We start from the raw sequence: 26,809 nt of genomic DNA on the forward strand, positions 1-26,809 counted from the left end.
CTTATGTGCGTGTGTGTGTGTGGATGCAACAAGCTGCATGAATACCTATGGAACTCGAGTTGAGTCAACCATCGTCATTCCTGCATAAGTGCGGGTACTTCGCACTGACTGCTCTGTAAGCGGGCCTTCGTAAGAAAATTGTCAAGTAAGAGCAATTAGTCAATGCAAATGCGAATGCCACTTCGATCGGCTGGTACGTAAATTATAACTACTACATTAAATATTTAGTTGTAGATATTCATGTGGCATTTATGATAATTATGATAGCCGCACAGCCCAATCTGGAGTTTGATAACAACTATCGTTTTGCCTTAAAAAAATAAATACATAACAAAAATTAACATAAATACGAGCACAAGAACTGTTTACTTAGTATAAAACAACAAAAATAAGCATTGATAGGGCACCTAAGAGAAAGATATAGAGACTGACAACGAGAGAGATAGAAAAGCAAGAGAACGAGAGAGAGAGAGAGAAAGCAAGAGCTTGGAGAAAACAAAACAAGCTAAGGGCAAAGAGTATTCAAAAGAGCGGCCGAGGCCAATTGGCCGCACAGAAGCAAATAAATTGGGCTCCACCCAATGACAGACGGCAATGGGCTCCACGGAAAAAAAGCAAACACTTGCCTGAACCACCGTGACCTACAAAGCACAATCACAGGCGCACACAGGCACACACATGAACACTGCGTCTAGCCAATCACAATGCGTTTAAGACATAACGGTCTGCGCACAATGCACTGGCAACCGCATGCCGATTGGCTAGCGCTCAACGCCGACGCAGACGCAACGGCGAGAGAGTGAAACGAGCTCAGCCGTTGAAAAGGCAATTGCTGAATAAGAGCGCAGAGTGCAGGCAGCACGCAGTTAAAGAGCGCAAGAGCAAGAGAGCCGTTGGAATTAATGTTCACAGCTTATCATAGCAGCAGCAGCAGCAGCGACAGCAGCAGCGCGGCAGCGGACAGGGTGTTGCGGCGGCGGTTTACTGTTGCTGCCGTCGCGCCGATAGTGATGACGATGAGTGAATTTTGTGCTCGGCTCGGCTGGCGGCTGTTCTATAGGTTAACTCGCCGCTGGTGGCCACGTTAGGTGTCAGTAACAATTTAGTTCGACACGCGGACGCACCTGTTTCTTTTTTTTTTTACATATTTTGTTTGTTGGCAATCAAATCAAATAGCAAAAAACCAACTGCACATGGCGCTTTACGAATTTGCCATTGTGTGTGTGAGTGTGTGTGCGTGTGTGGAAGTGTAATGATTTATTAATTATTACTATTAATATAATTATTATTGTTGCAATATGAATTAGGCTAAAAAAAAGGCGCCAAACAGAAACTTTAGATTCGAAATAAAAAATAAAAACAAACAAAAAATTAATAAACACGTTAATCAAATAAAATTTGAAATCAAAATAGCAATAAACATTTAAAAAATAAAAAGTTTCTGATACTTTTAACGGAAACAGTTGTTGGTAAACCAAGTGATACTGTTGTTCCAATTAGAAAGAAATAGGAGAGTAAAAACAATGCTCTTGTTGTTGCTGTTGTCAAATGACACAGCACAAAAAAGAAAAAGCGCGAAAATGTAGTCGCAAATGAATGTAATGAATTGATTATGATCTACGCATGTATGTGTGTGTTTATCTGTGTGTGCCTAATGTTGCAATAGCCATGGAAGTCAAGAGCTAAACATCCAAACAGCAGCAGAATCAGCAAGCAGCAGCAGCAGCAGCAGCAACAACATCATCAACAGTAACAACAGCAAGATCAACAATAGTCGTCATTAAGTCATCGAGTGTTAATTTGTGACTAATTTTTTGTTTTGCCTGATTATTAAGTCAATCAAAATAGAGAAGAACAACAACAGCAAGAACAACAACAACCATCAGCTGCTGCAACTGCTTGAGGCATCAGTTATCGATCCACAGTGATAACAGCAACAGCAACATAAACTGAAATTGAAAAAAAACACAAATCTTTATATAGTGAGAGCGAAGCCCGCACAAATCACTTGTCGTTCGACAAATTGGCGCCGCAAAAAAAAAAAAAAAAAAAAAAAAAAAAGGAAAATACAACAGCAATAATTGTTGATTTGATTTGGATTTTGATTTTGATTCAGTTGTTGACGCCCACACCGAATGCATTTCCATTTGCCCAGCGAGGCGGCAACAGCAACTCAGCAACAACAACGACGATCGTCAGCGACTTCAACAGCTACTATACGGGCGCAATTGCAATCGAAACAGGAGCTATCCCGGCTGTGGCACCCGTCAGCAGCAGCAGCAGCAGCAGCACCATCGACGGCGGCAATCGGTCGGCAATGGTCACATCATCAGCATCGCCAACGGGTACGGGCTGGTCAGCGCCAGCGGAATATAAGAGCGCCAATACGGCTGTTGCTGCTGCCACCGCTGGTGGCTCAGCCGCTGCGGCGATCATGTGCGAGGTGTTGCCGTCGAGCAGTGCCAGTGTCGGCAGCAGTTCGCCAACAGGTGGCGCCAGCAATGGCACCGCCAACAGTGCCAACAGTGGCAGTGGCAATAAAATAAATATCAACAACAACAACAACAACAGTAGCAACAACAATAATAATAATAACAATACTAACAGTCGCAACAACAACAACAACAGCAACAATGCAGTACATCAGGATTTGTTATGGATGGAGCGATTTGTGCTCGAACGACAACAGGAATATCCCGGCGAATTGGGTATGCATCATACCAAATTTATATATATTATAAAGAAAAAGAAATACAATATGTAAACACAGAGTGTACGGATATTGACTTCGACTTTTGCTCTATATTGTCATAAATATAAATTAAATTATTTAGTTCGACTTCGTTGATATTTTCATTAAAGATCAATTGGTATTTTCGCTTTTAGATCTTTCTAGTTCTAACAAAAAAAGAAAACTTTTTTCTATATAGTTATAGAAAGCATATTAATAAGCTCGAATTTATTTTGTCCGATGTTCTTGATACTTTTCAAAGGAAAATAAATCTAATTCGGCTTTTAATAGATTTCTCTCATTTAAAAATTCTAATAGAATTATTAGATATATTTATTTCCAATCTATAAGAAAATAAGTTGGATACTAATCGTTTTAATATTCAGTTGGTGAAAACTATTTGATATATTATATTATATATCTGTATATTATATTATATATATGTAGTTCGAAAATTACAAATCCGGATTTGCTTATACTGCACAGTTTGCTTTCGATGCTTTAGCGCGTGGCCAGGATGACATTCATAAGATATCGAAAACTTTTAGGGCTTTAATGTATATCAATGTTCGGTGACGAGTAAATTGATATCAATAATTGTTATTGATATCAACGCACGAGTCTTGGCTGCTCTTTTTTCTGCTGCTCTTATTTTACTTCTTTCTCTTCGTCTTCTACTTTAGGCGCTCGTCTTTGGTAGAACATTTCACTGAAATCCATATATGCCTGATCGTATCAATGACCCATATGAAATCTCAGAGCTTGAGAAAATCATCCTGCGTGGAATTTAGTGAAAGATTACCCTGTTCCCTATAAGACTTGGATGCATTTTTGGTCGATAGCTTCTTCTCTTTCTTTTGCTTTTGTGTTTATGCTCTTCAGCACCTTGATTATGACAAATTTGGGAACGTAGAAGGATAGCTAGCTGATAAACAAATTGATGTGATGATATGATATGATGTGCTCTAACTAATACATGTTAACTATCAGATACCTTGTACCAGTATGTAGGTATTAGATATTGCTTATATCATACCCGTAATTATTGTGTTGTTAGCCAACAGGTACTGTAGAGACAGATACCCTGTAATCTTGACTCTAATTAAGAGTGAATAGCTACCACTAGTTTTGAAGTTTTCTTTACCACAACAAAATTTTGTAATATAATTTATATTTTGTAATTCACTAAATACAGTCGACTCTTGTTTTTTCAAACTGGCGTTATTTCGAACCACTCATTAATTCAAAGTTATCACTCAGTAATTCGAACTAAAAATCATTGCTAAGACGCGGTAATTCGTACTCATATGGTTAAACACTCGACAATTCGAAATATTTTAAGAGTCTCTTGAATTTCGAAATACCGAGAGTCGACTGTAGATGATATCGCGCAGTATATTATTTATCTCGCAATATTATTAAATATTATTCATTTAAATTATATTATTAAATATTATTTGTCTTATTAATCTGTAGAGAACAGAGAATTTTTGTTTGCAAATTCAAATAGTTGGTGTAAAATATATGCTGTATTGGGCGCACATTTAAGTGAAATTTATGGAACTATAAAACTGTAGAATTTACGATTTTGTGCGATTTACGAGCACGAAATTATTTTGCATATATCTAAACTTATGCGTGTTTGTGTATGGATATATGTGTGTATGTGTGTATCTGTGTATCTGCATATGTATGCACATGTATATATATCTAGTTTGTAGTTCTAAAATGCATATTAAGGAATATATACACATAAACTTACAGCAAGATGTAACACAGACATTCTCGAGCATAAATACAATTATTTATATGTAAACATGAATATCAAACAATAGCAGGATAAAGCTGAAGCTCTGAAGTATGAAAGGATGACATTACTATAGAATATTTATTTACTTAAAACTCAGAGTTCATATAAAATTAGTACAAACCTGCGAGGCAAAACAGTGCTAACTGAAACTTTCGGCTTGAATGGAATATCAAGTTGCGATATTTGATAAACTATCTTATATGTATGTTTGCATATACCACTGTTACTATAGACTACTTTATATATGTCTACATATATGCTGCTTGAAATTGAAAATTAAATTCAGAAATGATTTTTAGAAATCAGCAACTAGATGCCTGGTGACCTTCCGCGTTGATTGACTGACTGTCAGATGTTGCCCCACAATGGGGCAGTTGGCAAGTGCCAACTGTTAACTGGCAACTGACGGTGTCTTTGGCACTGACCACCCACTAATTAATTATGAAGCGCCATGGTGGAACGGTTAATGCAGATGGAAATGATTGATGGTCAAATGCTGCCGCCAAATAACTATCAATTATTCACCATATTTTGGAGAAATTATAAATGAATCCATAAATTGATTATACATTTTTGTTTATTGCTTTTTTCTGATTTTATTTTGCAATTTCGATTTGATTTAATTTTATTTATCGTTCTGCATTGCAGTGCGCACCAGCAATCCGTACTTCCTCTGCTCCGCCCTGCCCTCTCACTGGCGCTCGAATAAAACTCTGCCGCTGGCCTTTAAAGTGGTCGCCCTGGCGGACGTCGGCGATGGCACCTATGTGACCATCCGGGCGGGCAACGACGAGAATTGCTGTGCCGAGCTCCGCAACTACACAGCCCAGATGAAGAACGGCGTGGCCAAGTTCAACGATCTGCGCTTCGTCGGACGCAGTGGTCGAGGTGAGTTCCAAATATGTAGATGCGTAGAGCGAGACAGATATACATACGTAGAGGGGTCTCCATTTACCAAGTCTCAGAGGTGCGCTTCTGCGTATATACCTCAAAATTGATATATTTTATTACTGGAATATACATGGGCAGATTATTCGACACTACAATGAAATACACAACAGTATATGTGCCAAATGTTAAGTCTTTAGCTTCACTTTGTAAAGCAGAGATCAGGGAGGAAAATGACCAAGCGAATATATTCCAAATATTACGATATTTTATATGGAACATAAATATGCCAGCTGCACTTCAACTTGAGTCAACTACTTACATAATAGACAATATATTGCTTAGTGCAGTGGAAGTTTCATTCAGATAGATTGATGAAAACTTGGAACCCCATGATTATCTATGCATTCTACAATATAGAGCAGACTTTTTCAAATGTATTCAAGAAAGTTGACTGACACCCAAATAATGATTCATTCACATCAGGTCACATCTGATAAGATTAATTTCTAGTTCTTTTGGACATATAAGCCAATAATTTTTTATTGTTTTCATCTATCTTAACTCGAAAAAATGGCAAAAAATAAAAATAAAGCTTCGTCCTTTTAATTCAAGAAAGACTCTTCGACTTGCAGTCGTTTCGTCTGGCAACGTTGAGCAAATTTCTTATTCAAGAATCCGAATTTTGGCCAAAGAACGGAAGTTGTTGCTGAGAGCGGAAGTGCTTTGATTGAGCGAGTTAAGTTTGGGGCATCCGTTGCACAATGCGTTTCTGGCTTTAGCTTCAGCTTTGTGATTATTGTGAATGGGCCCTAACACGCAGCAAGGATCAATGTCCAGTCGTCACATTAGGCTGCTGATCGTGCTGTTGCTGCTGCTGCTCTTGCTGCAGTTTGCGCTGGCCCCGGGGCAACATGCAACAACTCGACAACAACGACAACAACTCGGGTCGACAGTTCGCGAATTTAGCTGCAGTCGGCTTGCTCACATGAATACCTTGAGCTGAGCTGCGCTGAGCCGAGCTGAGCTGAAGCTGTTCTTTGGGCGTCACGCAATGTTATAATCGATTTGAACCCAACATTATAATACATAGGGATATGGTCATGAGCTGGTACTTCAGAGTCCCATTGCATAGAATTTTGCAGAAGCAGAAGCAGCAGCAGCAGCAGCAGCAGTTGGCTAATTAGCTGCAACTGTTGCCTGCCTGACTGCCTGCCAGACGGACAGACGGACAGACGGCCAGGCAGGCAGCCTGCATGCCTGCCAATTGACGGCTCGTGCCGCAAGGGGCAGCTAATAATTACTGCCACAACAGCCGAGCAGCGACAACGACGACGGCAACAGGCATGCAAATAACAAGCTAATGATGTAAGAATGTAAGCGCTGACCAAATTGTCAACGACAGCCCCAGTGTCGTTCATTTAATAGCCGAACCCAACGCCCAACGCCCAACGCCCCCATGGCCAATACAACGAGTGCCAGAGCGAGAGAGCTATGTAAATGGCGAGCCAGGACATCATGCGGTGTTTTCTGATTAAATGACAAAGCTCATTTCGTCCAGCAAACAAACAACATTCAAAGTGTGTGAGCGCTTGTTTATATACACACATATATAAATATATATGTGTCTATATCATATATATACATATTTTTAAATACAGCTTTTCGAGCAAGCCTGACATTGTCACGCGTCATAGATTTATTTAACTTTTTTTGTTGTACCCTCCCTTTAAATGGTTTTCAATATTTGGCCAACAACTGTTTGATCGCAATCTGGTAATCTGGCAATTGTTTTTGGCCTTTATTAGACCGCCTATCCGTCCGGCCATCTCTTATCAGCCCTAATCTAATATCAAAGGACAAACAACCGAAAGGATTAAAAACGGCAAATGAACGACACGCGCCGCAGCGATTCCTCGCTAAGTCCCATAAGTTTCCTCTGTGTTTCGTTAATTAAAAGGTTGAATAAAAAAGAAAGACAAATGAAGCTGCGATTCGTTCAAGGAATGCCAACTCCTCCTCGATGCTGTTCTAGAATTGCCTTAATAAGTCTCTATGAAAAAGTTTTGCATAAGCTTAAAGTTTATTAACAAATCGTTCGACGTCTTCATGATATTAGCCATGTTATATCTTCAATCCGAACATTACTCTCGTTCACTGAAGAACTGAAGAATATGTTGGCTTGTTGGTCTCTCTGCCTTAATAATTATATATAGTGAATGTAGATAGTTAAAATATACCATGACCGTTTGTAGCTTCGGCCTATGTCAATTATATGGATACTAATAATAATATGGATATTAAATGAGTGTATCTATTGAAAACTAAGCACGATGAATGATATGGCATGAACCGTTGTTAGGGCTATAGACTTGATAGTTGGATTCTATACAATACATATATATATATGCATATAATACTAATACTAGTACAATATTATCATCGTACAGCAGCAACTTTATTCTTTGGGGATGAAGCAGAAACTGAATAGCGAGAAAATAACCGAAATTTAATATTTTAGATAAAAATTTATATCTACATGCTGATTAGTTTAAGACTTACAGCCAAAAAAAATCATGAAAAGACATGTTTAAATAGCCAAAGGGACTACAAATGACATAAAATATTAAACTATTGAAGTATATTTCCTAGTTAAACTGTTGAATTTCAAACCTAGGTAACACGTAACAGGTGACTAGATCATATAGACCAACTGATAAATTGTTATATGTACATAAAATATAATAAATTTGGAAATAAGTATACAATGAATAAACTGCAGTAAAATACATGAAAAATCAAATTTTTAGAATTATTATTATTTTCATCCAGGACATCATGACAATTGACAAATATACAAAGTTTTATAGTCCCAATCATTTAAAGATTTAAAGCTAGAAGCAATTATATTACTACTAGAAACAATATACAGTCGAGTCTTGATAATTTGTACCCCGCTAAAATCGAGTGTGTCACTAAATCAAAAAAAAAAAATCGTTCTCGATAAATCTCGATAATTTGAATTTCTGTGTAAGTCGAATTATCGGAACTCGGCGGTATTTAAAATCAATATACTCATTTGACTTGAAGTGAGCAAGTGTAACTGAAATAAAATGCAAGAAAAAGCCAACTGATGAAAATTGGAGCAAACATTCTATATCCGTAGTAATAATAGTAGTAAATAATATGTAGTAAAATGAAAGCCTGTCGCAACGAACTGAAACATACTAGAGTTACCAGAGTAGAGTCAGTGTTTCGCATATGTGGAGACATAAATAGTCAGACTTGTACACGGCTGGGACTGGCTCCATTTTTAAATTGATCGTCTTTACCAATTACTAGAAATTTGGCTCTGATGCGCTGAGTTGTTTGGCTGGCCATTGTTCAGCTGGGGCTGATGTTGATAACTCATTTAGGTTGTTGCATGCTTTGTTTTCCTCACGATCGGAGCTGAGAGTGTCGAGAGTCGAGAGCGGCTGCTCATTATAATTTCTATCATTGCTATTATTATTATTATTTTTATTATTAGTATTATGTATTATCATTTACATTGGGTCTTTAGCGGTCATAAGTAGTGCCATATTTTATCCGTACAACAAAAGGCAGACGCGTGTGCGCTTGTTGAGTTGCGGCTGATTGCCTTGGCTTCACTGCTCCAGTTTAGACCGCCTTCTGCCTTTGCCTCCTGCTCCCAACCTGTGCCAGGTAACACAAATGCGTCGGTGCGCTCCATTGAATAATGACAACCAAAGAGCAAGCAAAACCAAAATGTCTAGGAGTCTCTTTAAAAGTTTTGGTATTCAGTTTGAATTTTATTTATTTTTTCTTCGGGGTTTCGTGTCATTATGTTTTTGGTTTTTGTTTCTTTTTTTGGAGCAGTTTGATTAATTTGGCTTCTTATTGCGATAGATTTGACTTTCAAACGCAAGCTCAACTCGAGCTAATGAAGACATTTGAAGCCAGCGTCAACGACCACGTAGCACGCCAATAGATCTAAATGACAGGGAGTCGAGAGTGGAGCTCAGTGATTGGAGAGTCGAGAATCGACAGTCGAGAGCGGCGAGTCGGACTGGTCGAGGACAAACGCTTTCTAACTGATGAGCACAGTTTATGCGGAATGCGTGAAGAGTTATACAAACAAACAGAGTTGGGTTAATGAACTTAAATATCTCTGGGCTTAGGTATGTCCAGCTCGTTGGCTAAACTGTCCTTAATTAAATATCATTTTGTCGAGTTGTCCAAGTGCAAGTACCAGACCTACTGCCAGCCTCTGACCTGCCTTGCGTTGCTGCCGCGTGGGTGCGCAATGCATTCTCCCACTAGCCCCATGCCAGGCGGGCGGGGACTATTGCAATGGTTGCGACTGAGGTTTTGCGGTTGCCAGGAAGGATTGATTTTGGCTCTGTCTACGGTACCGAATTCGACTCTCTCCTCTCACCCGCTAGCTTTTGGCTGTGCAGCAACAAAGTAAAAACAATGTTGCTTTAGTGGCTATTTAAATATATAGTATGAATGTGTGCATAAACTGGCTACCTGTGCGGCTTTCAGTCTGCAGCCCCCTCTCGTCACGCACTGCAAATATCTGTTCATTAACCACCGACAACAAGTCAGAGTGCTCTAGTTGAAATGCCCTGGCTGGCAAATACCCTGCATCCTGCACAAATCTCCAGTGGTATATGTACTGCAGTTTCGACAAAGTATGAACTAGAGAAGAGACTTAACAACATTATGCTACTAAACTTAACTTAACTTATGTATCTAGGATGTTGTTTTAATCGATCTGGATAAAAGATATCATGCTTTAAGTCTCTAGCTGTATATAGAGAGCGTTAGACAGATAAATAGATAGATCTTATTGATCCGGTGCCAAGATTGCTAGGGCATGCCACGCCTGGTTCGGCAGGCTTACTTCACACATATGCACAAAACCAATATACCCTTTTTGCACAACGGGTGCAGGGCATACACATGGGGGAATGCATTTATTAAATTGACAGTCAGAGCGTGCAGCAAAAACGGCAATTAATGCGTATGCCATAGTCAGTCGAGAGTCGAACAGACTCCCGCGCCCGATAATCGATTACAGACTGCGGTTGGCAAATCGATAAACTTATCACCGTTCAGTGTGCAGCGTGCACCGCTTACCATTAGAGCAGACGATGCGGCGCGATGCGGCGCGTCGCGACACCCGCTTCGACCATAAATAGTGTAAACATGGTCAAGCCCATTCAAAGAGCACAATGTTGCCCCGTTTCGCGCGCCCAGCCGACAGGTTTCAACAATTTTATGGCGTTTGCTTGTTGTTGTTCTTGTTGTTGTTGTTTGTTTGTTGCCATAAATGCGGTGCGGGACAAACGCTTGGAGGTGGCCATCAACGAAGGATCAACAAAATTTATGTCGAGCTCAAACAAATTGCGTCATACAAAAAAAAAAAAAAGAGTTAGCTTAAAGTGCTAAGGATGAGATAAGCAAGCCGATGCAGATATACCCTTTTCCAGTGACAGATACGTATATGGATATAGATATCGACTTAACTATACATTCGAGTGCAGAGAAAGATATCAATCGAAATTCTAAAAATTTCTTGATTTCAATTTATTTCACGCTTTGTTAAAAGTACAGATGATTTTTTGTTTGTTAATGGTATCTTACAATAATTTAAATGTTTAGACTAAGAAATAGGCATTTTCTACTTAGATATTTATTTATAAACATGATATATGGCATATATGACAACATAATTATTTGGGGAAAAAAGCAAAGAAATAGAAAGCCCCATAAATTCCAAAAATATTTCATATATATGATATAGTAAGCCATAGAGCTTTATATAAAGTTGATCTGAACTCATATGTGGTAAACTACAAGTATCTCGAAAATCACACTGTATAGAACTTTTCTGAACTTAGTATTTACAACCTATATATGTATGTATATGTAATATTTACAATTCGATTATATTAGCGTTTCTAAGAAATCTTTCAAAATATTATCCAAACTCGAAGATCCTTTAACAAGTGGCCAACGTAGTTGGGAATTGCAAGGGCTTATAGTGCATCGAGGGCAGTCGACAGCAGACCATTCTAAATACTTTTTGGGAGGAGCTGGAAATTGATTCGGTAGCCAATTAGCTGTCTCGTAAATCAATATACGACTTTTAATACCCAATGTTTCTCTTTCGCCCTTCCCAATGTTACAGGAAAGAGCTTTACGCTAACAATTACCGTTGCAACAAGCCCGCCACAAGTTGCCACCTATGCCAAAGCCATCAAAGTGACAGTGGACGGTCCCCGGGAGCCGCGCTCCAAGACAAGTAAGTAGCACGGAATCTAACTGAAACATAAGCACAAGCCGCACAGGCCGCACAGGCGGGACGGGCTCAGGTCACACGCTGGGTTTTAGGTTAGCATTGGGTCTTAGGCCGCATTAGACAAGTGTCTAATTGATGTAACTGGCATAAGCCATATCGGCCAATTGCACACAATGCTAATCACTCATAATCCTCGTGGAAGTCGAGAGATTACCTTCAGTCTTCTGGCCTCAGGCTTCTGCCTTCTGTTGCATGCCGTCAAAATATTTGCGTCAGATTTTGACTTGAAAATTGCTCGCAATGCGAGATCTTGTAAAGTGAGCGCCGCCATTTTGTTTCGACGACCTTCTTTTTTTTGGAAGGTGTTTGAAAAGTGCAGCCGGTTTACCAACACACAGATGGACAGGCAGATAAACGTACCTACGTACGTACGTATGTATATCTTAACTCAAGTCATCTGAACTCGACTCAACTCAACTCAACTGAACTGAACTGAACTGAACTGAGCTGCATTGCTTCCTACGGTTTCTGAAAAAATTGCGGTTTTCAAAGAAAAACCTTTTTGCAAAGGCGGCAACGATGTCGTATTGAGTATGTGTTTTTTCTCTGTCTCTCTCTCTCTCTCTTTAGTTTTGTGTAATGCATATACGAGTATGAATTAATTTTTTCTTATTTTAATATTAATTTTTTTGTTAATGCATTTTTAGGTCTTCACTGGCAATACGTACTCTACATACGAGTTAACTTAAGTATATGCATTATAAAATATGCTGCGGCTTTACCTTGAGTATGTGTTCATTCCATACGAACGATCGAGCGAGGGTGGAATGAGAAGTTAGGCGGTAGTAGTACAATAAGGATGAATCAGTAAATGGCTTTAAGGTGCTCTGCAGATAGCTGCAAGTATCTCTCATTAATAATATATAGAAATCATTTGGGAATTCTAACAGTTTTAGCAGTTAGCCTAATTAAATTAATCAATTTTTATAAAAATATAGTAAAGTTTTGACACTTCTTATTAAGGAAAATACCAAAATTTCCTCTAGAAGCCCTAATGTAGCTAACGACAAGACATATGAGCTGTGCTCAAATAAATAAAACTCGATATAGTTTTGTCATCGATTTCACGCAGAGCAGTCGTTCATATAGTTAAAATAGTCATTTTATGTGCTATGTCTTTAGCTCTCATATATTTCATACTCTACTCCAGGCTAGCGTACTACAGACTTTAAGATCTATCAGCTAGACTGACAGGCGGAGCGACTTGACAATCGAAATATAAATTATGAATGCGAAGTCTCATGTCAAGAGTAAACTTTGAAAGTCAACTTTGAATGTGGCATAGCGAGCAGCGCGATTTATGTTCAAATATCACATAAACTAGGAGCATAACTTCTTACTGCCTAAACTAGCCCTATGTCCTAAAGGTGCTAACGACGACTGGTGGTGATGTCGCGAAGCATAGTCTGCAACATTGTTGTTAACTGAAGTGCTGTGAAGGTGTGAAGTATTCGCAGACATCGCTGATCTTCGGTAGTTATGATGATCGATAGATTTTCGTGCTAACTTATAAACTTAATCAGCTGGAAGATATCCCTAGCAATTATTTCTTACCTCGTCTGGACTTGACTTGACCCAAAGCAATGCCAGAGTAAATCTTGTGACCTCAATGAGATGACAGATCTTAAAATTTGCTCAGCTAACTGGAACTGTTATGAATTACTAATCCCATACATATATCGTACCATACTTCAAATACCAATATATATAACACATGCAAATTCTTTTGCCATATTGTGCAGGTCCAACAGGCGGTCCGCAGTACCGTGCTCTCGGCCTGGGCCAGCGACCATTCATCGACGGCTTCCCGAAAACATTTCACGAACTGGAAACGCTGCGACACTCGGCAAAGGTTGCGGCTGCTACAACGGCAGCGGCGGCTGCAGCGGTGTCGGTTGCATCGGCTGGCAACGCGCTGACCACAAACGCGAGCATTGCCCAGCAATTGGGTAGCAATTACTCATCGTCAAATAGTACAATAAATTCGGATTGCCAGGGCTACAAGCCTAACGCACCACAAATTCAAGGTAAGACATAATATAGACCCAAAGAGCTGACCCACTCCCCAAACCAAGTTTCCACTCTCAAAGAATTTCTTTTTAATGAACCTAACGAGTCTTAATGCTGACTGCATTTGCTTCCGTGACAATGTGTAACTGTGTTGTCTGCGTGCGTATGTGTATGTGTGCGTGTGTGTGTGTGCGTGCACTTTATTAGATGATCAAGAATTCGGTCGATTCGACTGGCACCAGGCGGCCTAAACGTTTTAATTGAGTTAACGAACGGCCGCTCGCAGACGCAATCGCAGTCTCGATTTATTTTTAGTATTTATTACTTATCTCTTAACATAATGCCGCTAATTTATTTATTTTCCTCCACAAAACTTAAAAATAGTTCAACCCCGTTGATATCGATCATTGTCGCTGGGGCCTCGTCTCGCCATACCTTGCATTGTCGTGCCTTCACTACATAGAATATAACTATGTTATAATAGTACTTCCATTTAGAATCTTGAGTCTGTGCCAGAGAATTCAGATTGAGCTTTATACTATGTATATAGTGCGCAGGTATTACCCAGCCCAGCTCGACTAGTCAAATACCTTGTACTCAGCGACGAGAACTTATTATAATAATTAGTTGGAAAACAACTCTATCTGCTCTGGTGTCTGGTTTCATTTAAATCATCAACGATTATCGATACTATTGAATTATCGATAATTAGATTCAAAAGTGTATTCTTTCCTCTAATAGAGACGCAGACTGACGTAAGGTGTCGATTAAAATTATATATAAAGCTCTAAGCTATATATCGATACATAATGCTGATCTCTTTGCCACAACTAAGAATATAATGTTCGCACCTATAGATACTTGATTTTATGAGCTACAGAAAAAGCTTTAAATAGACTATCGCTGTAAATGAAACCGCGACAAGTTATTGATAAATTGCATACTATAGCAGATAAGATTTGCATATGAAACAGCTGGAATCGGAGCGGAGCAAGCCTCTATAGTCAGAGAAATAGGCAACCGTTCATAATGCTGGCTATATGTATGCCATGTATAGATTAATACAAAGGCAAGCCGTCAAAGATGTTGCGAACTAGGTAAAGCTTAAGGCATATACAATACATATGTATGTGCTTGTCTATGTATGTGGTTGTGTATGTGTGCCAAGATGTTATAGATCAGAGTGCACAGGGTATGTAAATATACGTTAATTCCACTCTGGGTCGCAACAACTTAAAATGAGGCAAAATTATTGCTATTTAACAGAAGTTGAGCAACTGGCTCACAGAGCGGGAAGCTGAGAAGCTGGGGCGCTCGGGACTGGGGACTGGACCGGCACTGGTTATGGGTATGGAGGGCTGAGTCACTGTGGTATGAGTCAGGGGCTAGTTCGAACCTAGACGAATGTGAAACAGAAACTCTGATACGGCGACTAAGTGTTGCTTATGCTAATTAATTTATGATTTTTTTTTTTTTTTCATTTTGCATTTTGTATGCCACCAAAAGAGAATCGAGTCGAGACGCGGCATCGAACTGCCCAATTACAATAAATATGTATGTACGATGCGAATAAAGTGACACATCGATATCGCCGTCGTCGTTGTTGCCTGTTAATTGTCGAAAATAACAATAACAACCAATGCTGACGACAACAATAATAACAACAACAGCATTCGTGGGGCATTTGGCAGTGCAATCGATTTCGTTATGTTTGCTTGCTAAAATAAGCCAAAACCGGAAATGCCCCAAACGTAGATTAAAAATCCCACAGCGCGTTTTTGGCCAACGTTTCGTGGTTGATGTATACAATATGCACATATACCAGCATACATACATACATATATGCATAAACACGTATAAATATACATATACATATATGTATGTAGATAAATATATGTACATTCTGACTTTTGTTACTGTTAAAAGGCTACGCCATTAATATTTTAATGTGGCGCTTAAATTGTTAATTTACGCATAATAATAACTTGGCTAAAATCGCAGTTTTTTTTTCTTGTTAACGGAAATCAGCGGGAAATTCCACGAAATGAAACGAAACTCAAATGATGAATTATTATTGTTTAAACTGGCCTTAGAATTTTAATCGATAATCACAAATGATATGGGACTTTTAGCTATATACGTATATAACTATATATGTATATATATGTATACACTTTTATGATATACACAAATATAAATACGTTAGATTTTTGCAGTCGCTCAGTACGTACCTTTAAAATGTCCACCTAAGTAGATATTTATTGATTTTCCCCGAACCAATAATTATAGGTCTACCGGCGAAGAATCCCTGGATTTTGACGATCTTAAGTTTAAAACTCTGGTATAGCTGTGTAGTTTTATTCTTGCCACGCCCTCCAGGGGAGGAAATCGAGATATGAGCAGCTTAGTTGTTAGCATAATGTTGATGCTACAATTACTTTTGGTAGATCACGCCTCTAAAAGGGCGTAATATTTGTTGGGCCCAAATTGGGGTAAACATATGTATGTGTAATTTTTAATTTGTAAAGAATCTCAACAGCACCTTAGGTGTCGAACGAAAGATACTTTAGCCGAAAGTGCCCGACTGGCAGATACCCTGTACCCAGTTGTAAAGCTGTTTTAGTCTAACCCTACATGCATACATATGTATATATAGACACATATATAGACACACATAACTCACACAGACAGACAGCTTATTTAGCGGCTATGACAGTTATTCAAGCTACCCTCTTCATTATGGAAATTCATTTTTGAAAATAATTTTACGTGTAGCCTTCCGTGCATGAAGGTTCAAGTTTCTTTTAAGTCATCGAATTAATTTTTTTTTTATTTTGAGATAAATTAGAGAGGTACTTAGAAATGAAAATCTACGGAATCGAAATGAAAAATATTGTAGTTTGTCAGGATCCTGGAATGCTCAAATGGTTAAAATTAAAGAAAACAAGATTTTTTCGATAATATCATGATGAGGTATCGAAAAGAAATTTTAAATTCATCTTGCATAAAATAAATGGGAGTATGTCATTTTCATAGAGGTGTATATCAACGTTTTATATTTAACATAAGTACAAACAATTATACACAAATAAAAAAAAACACACACACAATTTATAGTTACTTTAATAATAACATGTCGTTAATAATAATATACATATATTGCACATAATGTTAATATTAGTATTATCATTAAATGTTATTGTCCTGTATTTAGTGCTCATCGCCCTACTCCTGGCATGAGCTTATCTATATATAGTATATATATAGTACTCAAAACATGTTATCAGTTCATGATAGTTCACATATGTACGTATATAATATATAAACTATACGTAGTGGCAACCCATTCGGAAATTATCTTTTTGAATAGAACCGCAACAGATAGGGACATTCCAAGTCGGCTATGTTGCGATTTACAAACCATTTCTTATTTATTTTATTTCTTAGCGATTAAAATGAATATAAAATTAAAACTAACTTCGAAATAAAAATGAAGCACTTTTGGAAGGCAACTGGGGCCTTCGTGTGTGCTTGTGCGTACAGTTTATTTAGTTTAAAGCAATTGAATGGCTTCATGCTTGGCATTTTTGTGTTCTTGATGCTGGCAGTATGCGTGGAATATGTATGATGTATGTAAATGCACATCTGTTTGGATTTCCAGATCGATGGGTCGAGCGGCATGCTGGAGTTTAGCACTTATTTGGAACATTTTTAAAACTTTATTTTAGTTTTTACTGAGTGTGTGTGCCCAAGCCACAAATCAATCCAAATGCGGTTGCGCAGCTGTTGGCTATGGCCGAGGCAACACCAACACTAACACCAACACCAACACCAACACCAACACCAACACAAACATCAACATTAACAACATCCAACATTAAAATGCAAATTGCAAACTGCAAACTGCAAACTGTAAGATGCACATCCAGAAATGCGTGCCGTGTATTGTGGGCTGGGTAACAGTAAAGGCGAAAGAGCAACAGCAACAACGAGAGCAACGCATGCAAAAACAACAAAAATGTCAACCATCGCACATTGAAATGAAATCTTTTTGGCCCATAAAACGCCAACTGTGGCCAAGTTGGTTCGCCACCAAAACCCAAACCCAAACACAAACCCAAGCCCGGACCCAAACCGCAAATTCACTTCCGTTTCGTGCCGTTTGTTGTTTACAACAACATTGCACAGCAAAGTTGCTGGCACTTTTTTTTTTTTTCTTTTTTTTTTTTTTTTTTTTTTTGCTTTTTTTACCATCCGCCATTTTGCCCGAAGCCCGAAGAGGAGACTAAGCAGTGCCGTGGAGCCACTTTAATTAACAGCAATGGCACTTAGCCACCACCTGGCGGGTAGCTGGTCGCTGCTCGCTGGTCGCTGGTCGCTAGGCACTTGTGTTTCGTGTCGGGAAGCTATGCTCTGCTCAGCTCTTCTCTTGTCTGCTCCTTAATGAGCTACAAGATGGCGCTGACAAACGAAAGCTGTGAGAACCTGAAACGGGGTCGCTGCCAATCCGAGCCCGAGCCCTGGGCCGGAGCTTTAACTGCTGCCCAATGCCCTGCTGACGGCGATTATTGGCCAACTGTGGTTTTATAATCAGCTCGCCGAGTCTCTTCTTCTTCCCTTTCCTCTTCCTCTGGCACTTCCTTATGCTTGATTGCACTCGAAGCGGATATGAAGAATATGACCAAAGAAAATCGCAGATATCCGGCCAGCCAAACGAATTACTCATTGATTTGCGCAACTTACGCCTCGGCGAATAGCTTTGGCTGCAAGTACCGAGAGAACATGTTAATATCTTAAATTAATATTGAAGCAAACGAAACTCTTTCAATGTAGACCTGCTATGGGCTTTTAAGAGGAAAACTGCTAAATGAGTAAGCCTGGTCAATAGAAGTCATATGATTTATTATAAACTCAAACTTTCAATTCAAATGATGAAAATAACTCTCATCGACAAATTCCCTAAAGGAAACGGTTATATAGCAGTGGAGCTAAATAAGCAAGGATCAGGGCATATTTTGATCGATTTTAATCTAAAGATAATATTTAATCACATGAAGTCAACTTATTAAAATATTTCACAAACACATCAATTTAAAACAAGTAAGAAAGCTCTAGTCGAGACTGCTCGACTACGAGATCCCCTGAACCCTTGGAGCAATAGATATTTCAATACTTTTTCGCGACTTTCAGCTTACACAAAAAACACGCACACACACACACCCACACGCACGTACGCACACACAGGTATACATACACACACACGCATACAGACACACATACACACACACACGCATACAGACACAAACGCATACACACACACACATACACACACACATACACATACAAGCAACCACGCATAAACACGCATGGGCTGCAGTGTGCGCTTACTATGACGTACGATCTTCATGAAACTTTTAGATTATGATTATAACATGAATATGCATGTAATTGCCAAAGCACAGAGGTGGGGGGTAAATTTTAACAAAAACCGAAATTGTATAAATTGCATATAAGCATACATTAAAAATTTGGAGACTCTAGCAATAAAGGTGTAGAAGATATAATTTTATAACTGGGTTTCGATAAGGTTTTTTATCGATAAAAAAAGATCGAGATGAGTTATCGATTTTTAATGATAAACTTGATATGCGCGCTGTAATTACGGACATTTAAAAAAAATTTGAAGTCTCTAGCTCTTATATCTTCTGAAATCGACGCGTTCATACATACGGACAGACGGACAGACGGACGGACGGACAGACGGACAGACGGACAGACAGACGGACAGGGCCAAATCAACTCAGCTCGTCACCCTGATCAAGAATATATATACTTTGTGGGGTCTGCCACGCCTCCTTCTCCCTGTTACATACATTTCAACAAAACCATTATACCCTGATTTCCCATTGAAAATGGGTTCAGGGTATAACAAGTAAGAACGGCACAGTTGGATATTACCAACTGCAGAATACTCATTCATCATAATAATACACATCATCCCATCAGCAATTTTAGCTCTAATGCTGCAAACGTTTGATGCTTTCGCTCAAAAAATGTGAAAATTGCAGGGTATTTTTCGATATGCCACGCCCCTAAAGAGGCGTAACAATTACTTTTGTTTCATCGATAGAAAAGGTTACTAGTAACTCAACTATCTAAATTTGAAGCTTCTAAAAAAATTGTTTCTAAACTTTTGCGGTTTGCCACGCCCCCTGTGGGCGGACATATATTCGCCATGGCCCGTAGTGGCAAATCGAACGTGCAAAATATCCCATATGCCACGCCCCCAATTGGCGTAGATACATATATCTGCCATACCTTGCTGATCTTGATGGTCAACACGATTCTACATACCAAATTTAAGCTTTCTAGGTCTTCAACTAATATGATTTCTAGCTAGATATACACGAGTGTGTGTTCCAACTTTCTCTATCTTCAATAGTGCCGAAAAAAGTGCGTTCATACGCATACGGCAAGAAGGACATTGCCCAAAATTATATACAGACTAGAATATACCATAGCCCTGATAAACTCATACATACATACTATCTATGAGTTTTGCATAAGTTCACTTCCGTCTGTTATTAGACTAAAATAGCTTAAGACTCAGATATTAAGTGTTGAACTTTTCCTTTCGTGAAAGCCAGTAGAAATAACTGCTAAAGAGAGCTATTTATATAAATAAATATATAACATATTGTTTTCTGAAATGTCCATATTGTTGCACGCCATCGCCATTGCATGTTTAAAAAAAAAAAAATAAATATTATAAATAATCCCAACGCCGCTTGAAAAAGAACCAGGATATCTTCTAGTGGATATATCTATGCCCATAGAAAAGCATATTTTCTAATGTCTTAGGAGTAGAATCTATTCGAAACATTTGACACATTTGATTATATGTAAATTAGGTACTCATATTATAATATTGTAGTATATGAATTTCTCCACGCGTGCCTATCATATAGAAGGCCAATCAAATTGCATTGCGTATACACAGCGAGGGCGCAATTATACTCAATGCAAGTGACATTAATGGAGGCTTCAACCAAGGGGCAAATAGCGTAAAATGCGTATACTTGCCCCTTGCTATTTACCCCGTGCCACTTGCCCCTTCCCGTGGCACTAGCTTTTCTGCACGTGCCTGGCCGAGAGGCCTGGGTGAGGGCAGCTTGTCCTTAGCCAAAGTCATTATTCGTTATGCGTCCCAGACAGTTTCGCTTCATTGCATCTCCCCGACGAGCCGTTGCGGTAGTTGGGTTGGGCCCTCTGATTGCCTCGGCTTTTGTGCCAGCAATGCAATTTGCGCCTTAATTGAAACAATAAAATGTGATAAGTGCCGGGTGAAAAGTTTCTCGTATGCAATTTTCTTGGCCCACTCCCCCCGCGCCATTTAGGTCAAAATACACACATCAACTGCACAGAAGTCGGCAATGGGAATGGGAATGACACGAAGATTGCAAATTGCAAATGGGCCCAAGATTGCGAGTGGCCCTTCAACAGGTCAAATGAATGAAATCAAATATAATTGCTCAAATCAATTATTTATCAAATAAACACAAATACTTTTACTACATTACAGCATTAAGTATTTATACAAAACATGATTTTATATTTCAAACCAGCAGTTCATGTACATAGAGAACAGTAGTGCTACGCAAACCGTGATAAAAACAAGTAAGAAGACTCTAGTCGAGACTGCTCGACTAGGAGATAACCTGAACCCTCTAATCTGATATTCTAATCAGTCTGCACTTCTTTTCGACACACATACATACACACGCACGTATTAGAACGCGCTCTGCTAACTGCGCTGTAGTGTGGGTAACATTATAAGAATTTATTTGTTGAATAATTTAATTTCTATACGTACAATCTTAATGAAAGTTTCAGGGCGTAATTATATGATGAAAATGTATATACATTCCAAAGCACACGTCTCTAGTACTTGAAATACGCCTTTTACAAAGGTGAGGGTGAAAGGGTGGATATAGGGGTGGGGGATAAATTACAACAAAAATCGAAATTATATAAAATACAAATAAGTCTACATTTAAAATTTGGAAGCTCTAGCTCTAAAGGTGTAGGAGATATAATTAAATAACTAGCTTACGATAAGGTTTTTCATCGATAATAAAATATCGGGAGTAGTTATCGATATATAAAGAAAAACTTGATATGCGCGTGATATACACGGACCTAGGAAAAAAATTCAAGTCTCTAGCTCTTATATCTTCTGAGATCGACGCGTTCATACATACGGACGGACGGACAGACGGACAGACAGACGGACAGGGCCAAATCGACTCAGCTCATCGCCCTGATCAAGAATATATATACTTTGTGGGGTCTGCCAAGCCTCCTTCTGCCTGTTACATACATTTCAACAAAACCATTATACCCTGATTTCCCATTGAAAATGGGTTCAGGGTATAACAATTTGAAGCTAATATCAATTAAAATAAAGTCAAAATTTCAAAATTAAAGCTCTTATTATATTTAAGATATTACTGACTTGTTGTAAGTTAATATACTATATGCTCATATATAACAGACCGGGATAAAAGTTTAAGGTAGTAGTAGTAGGTATATAGTGACGAATATGTAATTCCATCTCATAACAATCCGTCAATCTCTATGCCATCTGTGTACTTAGGTAGTATTGTTTGGGTTAATCAATTATTAGAACTGACGACATAGATCGTCATAGATAATAAACTCATATAGAAGAAAGATTGACATACATATATTTAATTAGATTCACCTAGATTCACTTAGATTTACAATTTCTTCTACAAAATTATATAAATCGTATATGTACAACAAATCCAATTAGCATACAAGTAATCGTCTAAATATTTGATAAAATATACATATAATATACATAGATATATAGACAGATATGTATATATTGTGTTAGATAACGGAATCCCAAATATGGGCAGCTCAAGCAAGCCTTGTGTTTTGGCTTTAAGCAAGGTTCTGGCTTGTTGTTGTTGTCAGGTGTAATTAGTGGAATTATTTGCTTTCATTGTATTAGTAGATTAGGCAGGTAATAATTGCGAATAGTTGACTTAGCACGGGCTGGCGCTGCTCACGGACTCGTGCCCTGTTCCTAATGAATTTGATTAATTAAAAGGCATATTTGGCCCAGCTTCTTTGGCTGGCTGAGCTGGCTCATGGGATACTTAAAGTTCTGTTTCTTTTCCTTTTGCTGGGCCCGCTGGCTTACGTAATTAATCAAAATATGCGCGCGACGTTGTGTCAAATATCACTGATGAGGCAGGAGGCAGGAGGCAGGGGGCCGGATAGCAGGATGGCAGCGAAGCAGGGGATGGGTGGCGACCACCCGCTGCTTTTGTCCTAGTTGCCCTGGGCATGCCTTGGAATTTTCTTTTGCTCTGCCAATTTGTTAACCCCTTGGCCATGTCGCCAGGGGTGAAGGACGCACACACACGTGGGTCGCGCCGCGTCGACGTATATGAAATTATTTTTCAATTATCCATTCCGCCTGTCGCCAGCCACGCCCACGCATGTTTGTGACAAGTGCAGCTGTGCGCCGGGACATGGGGATCGCGTGGGGAGTGGGGAACGTTCTCCAGATGGGGGCTCGCTAATAAATTGGCTTTCTGCCAACTTGCTCAGCTCGCTGCTAACCAACTATTTCTCTTGCAGAAACCGATCTGATAGGCGCCGCTGAGTGGACAGGCTCGGCCAGCTCCGGTGCTAACATCGCGTATCCGGTGGGCGTCGGAGTGGGCGTGCCCTATCATCATGCCCACCACACCCACTCGCACTCACACTCGCACTCGCACTCGCATTCGCATAGCCACGCGGCGCACCACCATCACCACCTGCAGCATCAGGTGGCGCTTCCACCCCCACCTCCGCCTCCGGCTGCTGCTCCGGTGCCAGTGCCGGTGCCGGTGGGGACGGCGTCGGCCATGAACCACTATAGCAGCGCCATGAGCGGCTATGAGACAACCACGCTGGACGCGGCCAACTACCACATATCGACGGTGCTTCCCGAGATGCACGGCTTCTCCGCCGATCCGTATCAGACGGCCGCGGCCAGTGGCTACTGTGGCACCAGCTCCAAGTCAGATCTAGAGACGCTCAACGCCAGCTACGGAGCGACGCCCACGGCGTACAACAATGCGGCGGCCTGGTCGAATGGCTACAACAACTACCAATACGGCAGTTGCTCAGCAACGGCGGCCCAATACGGCGGAGCGGCTGGCCATGCCACGGCGCCGCCACCACCTGTCGTGCTATATCCACAACTCTACTCAACGGTCAACCAGAACCAGATACATCTGCACTTGCACAGCAGCGAGAAGCTGGAACAGTACCTGGCCACGGACCAACAGCTGACGATCAGCTCGCTGGCCAGCAATCGCTCGAGCATCGAGATTGGCCTGGGCACTGGCCTCAGCGGCGGCGTTTCGCTCGGCGAACAGGATCAGCAGGCAGCCGTTGCCATTGCCGAGCAGGCGGCCGAGGGCGCCAGCCAGAATAATTATCATTTGCATCATCATCATCATCAGCAGCAGCAGCAGCAGCAGCAGCAGCTCGAGGCGCAGCGGCAGCTCGAGGCACAGCACCAGCAACAGCAGCAGCAGCAGCACCAGCAGCAACAGCAGCATCCAAGCGATGTTAGCAATGAGGCGGCACGCGAAGAGGATGTCGGCGATATGACGCAAGTCTGGCGTCCCTATTGACCCGATCTGATGGCAGGGCCACTCCAAAGAACACGCGCCTTTCTGCACATAGAACTGAACTGAAAACCAAAATGAAAATGCAATTTCTGCGTGTATATTTTCTACTCTTCTTCTTCTTTATGTTTTTATCTTGCCTATGAAATTTAGCACGATGCAGAAATCGTCTGAACATATTCGAATATCAAATATAAAATTAATCAATTTTTTTTTTTTTTTTAAACATATATCGATAAGAACTGTAAATAGTTTCCATATAAATAAATAAATAATAATTGTATGTATTGGTATGGCACATTAAACGTTTATATTGAATACTTAGTATGTACAACTAAAATCTTAAGTAATTTTTTTTTTTTTTTAGTATTAAGTGTAGATTAGTTGCGTCATGTGGCAGGAAAATGTCTGATGCGATTTTTGTTATTTTGTTTAAGTGACGCCGAAGCAACGATGGAAGACTATTAATAAAGTTATCGTATTTATTTAAAATAAAATAAATGAGAGAAAGAAAACACAATTTATTAAGCAATGATCCAAGAGCCAGGCCCCCTCTCATGTCTCATGGTGGGGCCAGAGAGAAAAACAAAGCAGAAAACCTAACCACACTCGAATGGAAAACAAGGAAAACAAAGAGGTAAAAATACAACAATAACTACCGTTAATTATGCACATACATTAAACAACAACAATAGTTAGTAATAAAAAAAAACATCAGCAACAATTGCGAAAATCATGAATTTTATACGAAGCCTTAAGAGTGAGTGTTAATAAATTATGATTCAAGCCAGAGCGAAACACACACACACACACATATACAGACATCCGCAGACACACTCTTAGCCACTTAGATTTGGGCTACCAACTACAATTCCCTTGCTTGGCTAAGCTCCCTAACTCCAGCTCCATGGATCATCATGGGTCGTGCAATGTTTTTTTTTTCTTCTCTGTGTTTCTGCGGTTTTGCCATAGCATAAATAAATTGAACACCCCGCCGCGGTTGCTACATCCGAAAGATGCAAAATCATAGCCCCCCTCCTCACGTGCCCCCTTCTCATATATGTGTAGGCTGTTTGTGCCAAATGCAACAAAAGCTGAGCTGCAAATCAAGCCAGTGCAGTCAATTGTTAAATTGCAAAAGGCAATGCCATTGTCGGCGTCAAAACTATGCGAAGCCCCCCTATATCGGATTAAGAAACTGAGGAAACTCTAGACAGTGCGAAATGCCCAATACCAGGTAGTGCTTGCTTGCTCGCTCGCTGCCTGACGGCCTGGCTGCCTGGTCTGACTGCCGGCAAAGAAAGTAAGCCGAGCGTTAAAGATGCCGACGAACGACAATCGAGCGATCGAGCGATCGAACGACCGAAGCATGCGCCCCCGAAAAGGGGCAAGCAGACAACAAGAAGCCTGACACACGCCTGGCTCAAGATTCTGTTGCAGCTGCAGGCGGGCAGCAGCCTCAGCCTCAGCCCTAGTCTCGGCTTGGCTCGGCTCGACTCGGACCGTAGCTCAGGCGTTTGGCTCCAGGTTTTTAGAACGTGCACGTAAATGATCTGGCTGATCGTCAGTTTCATCGCTTGTCGCTTATACGAGTGCCCGAGTACATTCAATCAGCTTGCGGTGGCAGCGACTCAAGGCCCAGCGCAGAACTTTGTCAGCAGTTTATGATGTGCGACTTGAATTACCATACGAAGTGGCTCGAATGCTCCAAGTCCAGGCTCAGACACTAGGCTATTGTTCGCAGTGGCTAATTAACTTTCAGCTGGGCCTACGACTTTGCTACAAGCATTGCCAGCCAACCAGTCAGTTAGTCAGTTAGCCAGTGTCTCGGCCAGTCAGCTGAGCTGAGCTTAGCTCGAAACTTGTGCGGTCTCATTGCCAGCTAGCTAGCCAGCTACCGTATTATTTAAGTAATATGGTCTCTGACTGGGTGGTCCCGTCACAATTTTGAACACAACTCGCAGCATAACGCATATTGATGTCCATAAAGCAAGAGCCAGGTTTTTTGAGTCAGCATAGTTTCTGGAATTCAGGACTGGAATTCGCGATTAGAATAAGCCATAAATTTGCTGGACTTAGGAAGTAACAAATCAAGTTGACACTTTTGAAAAGCTTTCTCTAATATTAATTCATGTATATTATTTTATTAATATTAATTCATTTATTTATTTTTATTTTATTTATTTATTTTTATTTTTTTTTTTTAATTAACATTTTATTATATTTAAATTTTCGTAGTTTTAAAAATAGACTCCAAACACAAATTCTGAGCATCCATAGTGTTA

General features: G+C 39.9%; 1 protein-coding gene across 1 annotated transcript; it reads left to right on the plus strand.

Annotated features, from left to right (window-relative positions):
- LOC6586178 (protein lozenge) lies at window positions 1-25,202 on the plus strand. Its single transcript, XM_032733206.2, has 5 exons — window positions 1-2,708; window positions 5,190-5,429; window positions 11,629-11,742; window positions 13,542-13,826; window positions 23,485-25,202. Exons 1-5 carry the CDS (start codon window positions 2,318-2,320, stop codon window positions 24,528-24,530), a joined length of 2,076 nt encoding a protein of 691 aa, XP_032589097.2. The 5' UTR covers window positions 1-2,317; the 3' UTR covers window positions 24,531-25,202.
- The last annotated feature ends 1,607 nt before the right edge of the window (window positions 25,203-26,809 follow it).

This window comes from Drosophila mojavensis, unplaced genomic scaffold, assembly GCF_018153725.1.
Source record: "Drosophila mojavensis isolate 15081-1352.22 unplaced genomic scaffold, ASM1815372v1 contig_136, whole genome shotgun sequence".
Taxonomy (NCBI): domain Eukaryota; kingdom Metazoa; phylum Arthropoda; class Insecta; order Diptera; family Drosophilidae; genus Drosophila; species Drosophila mojavensis.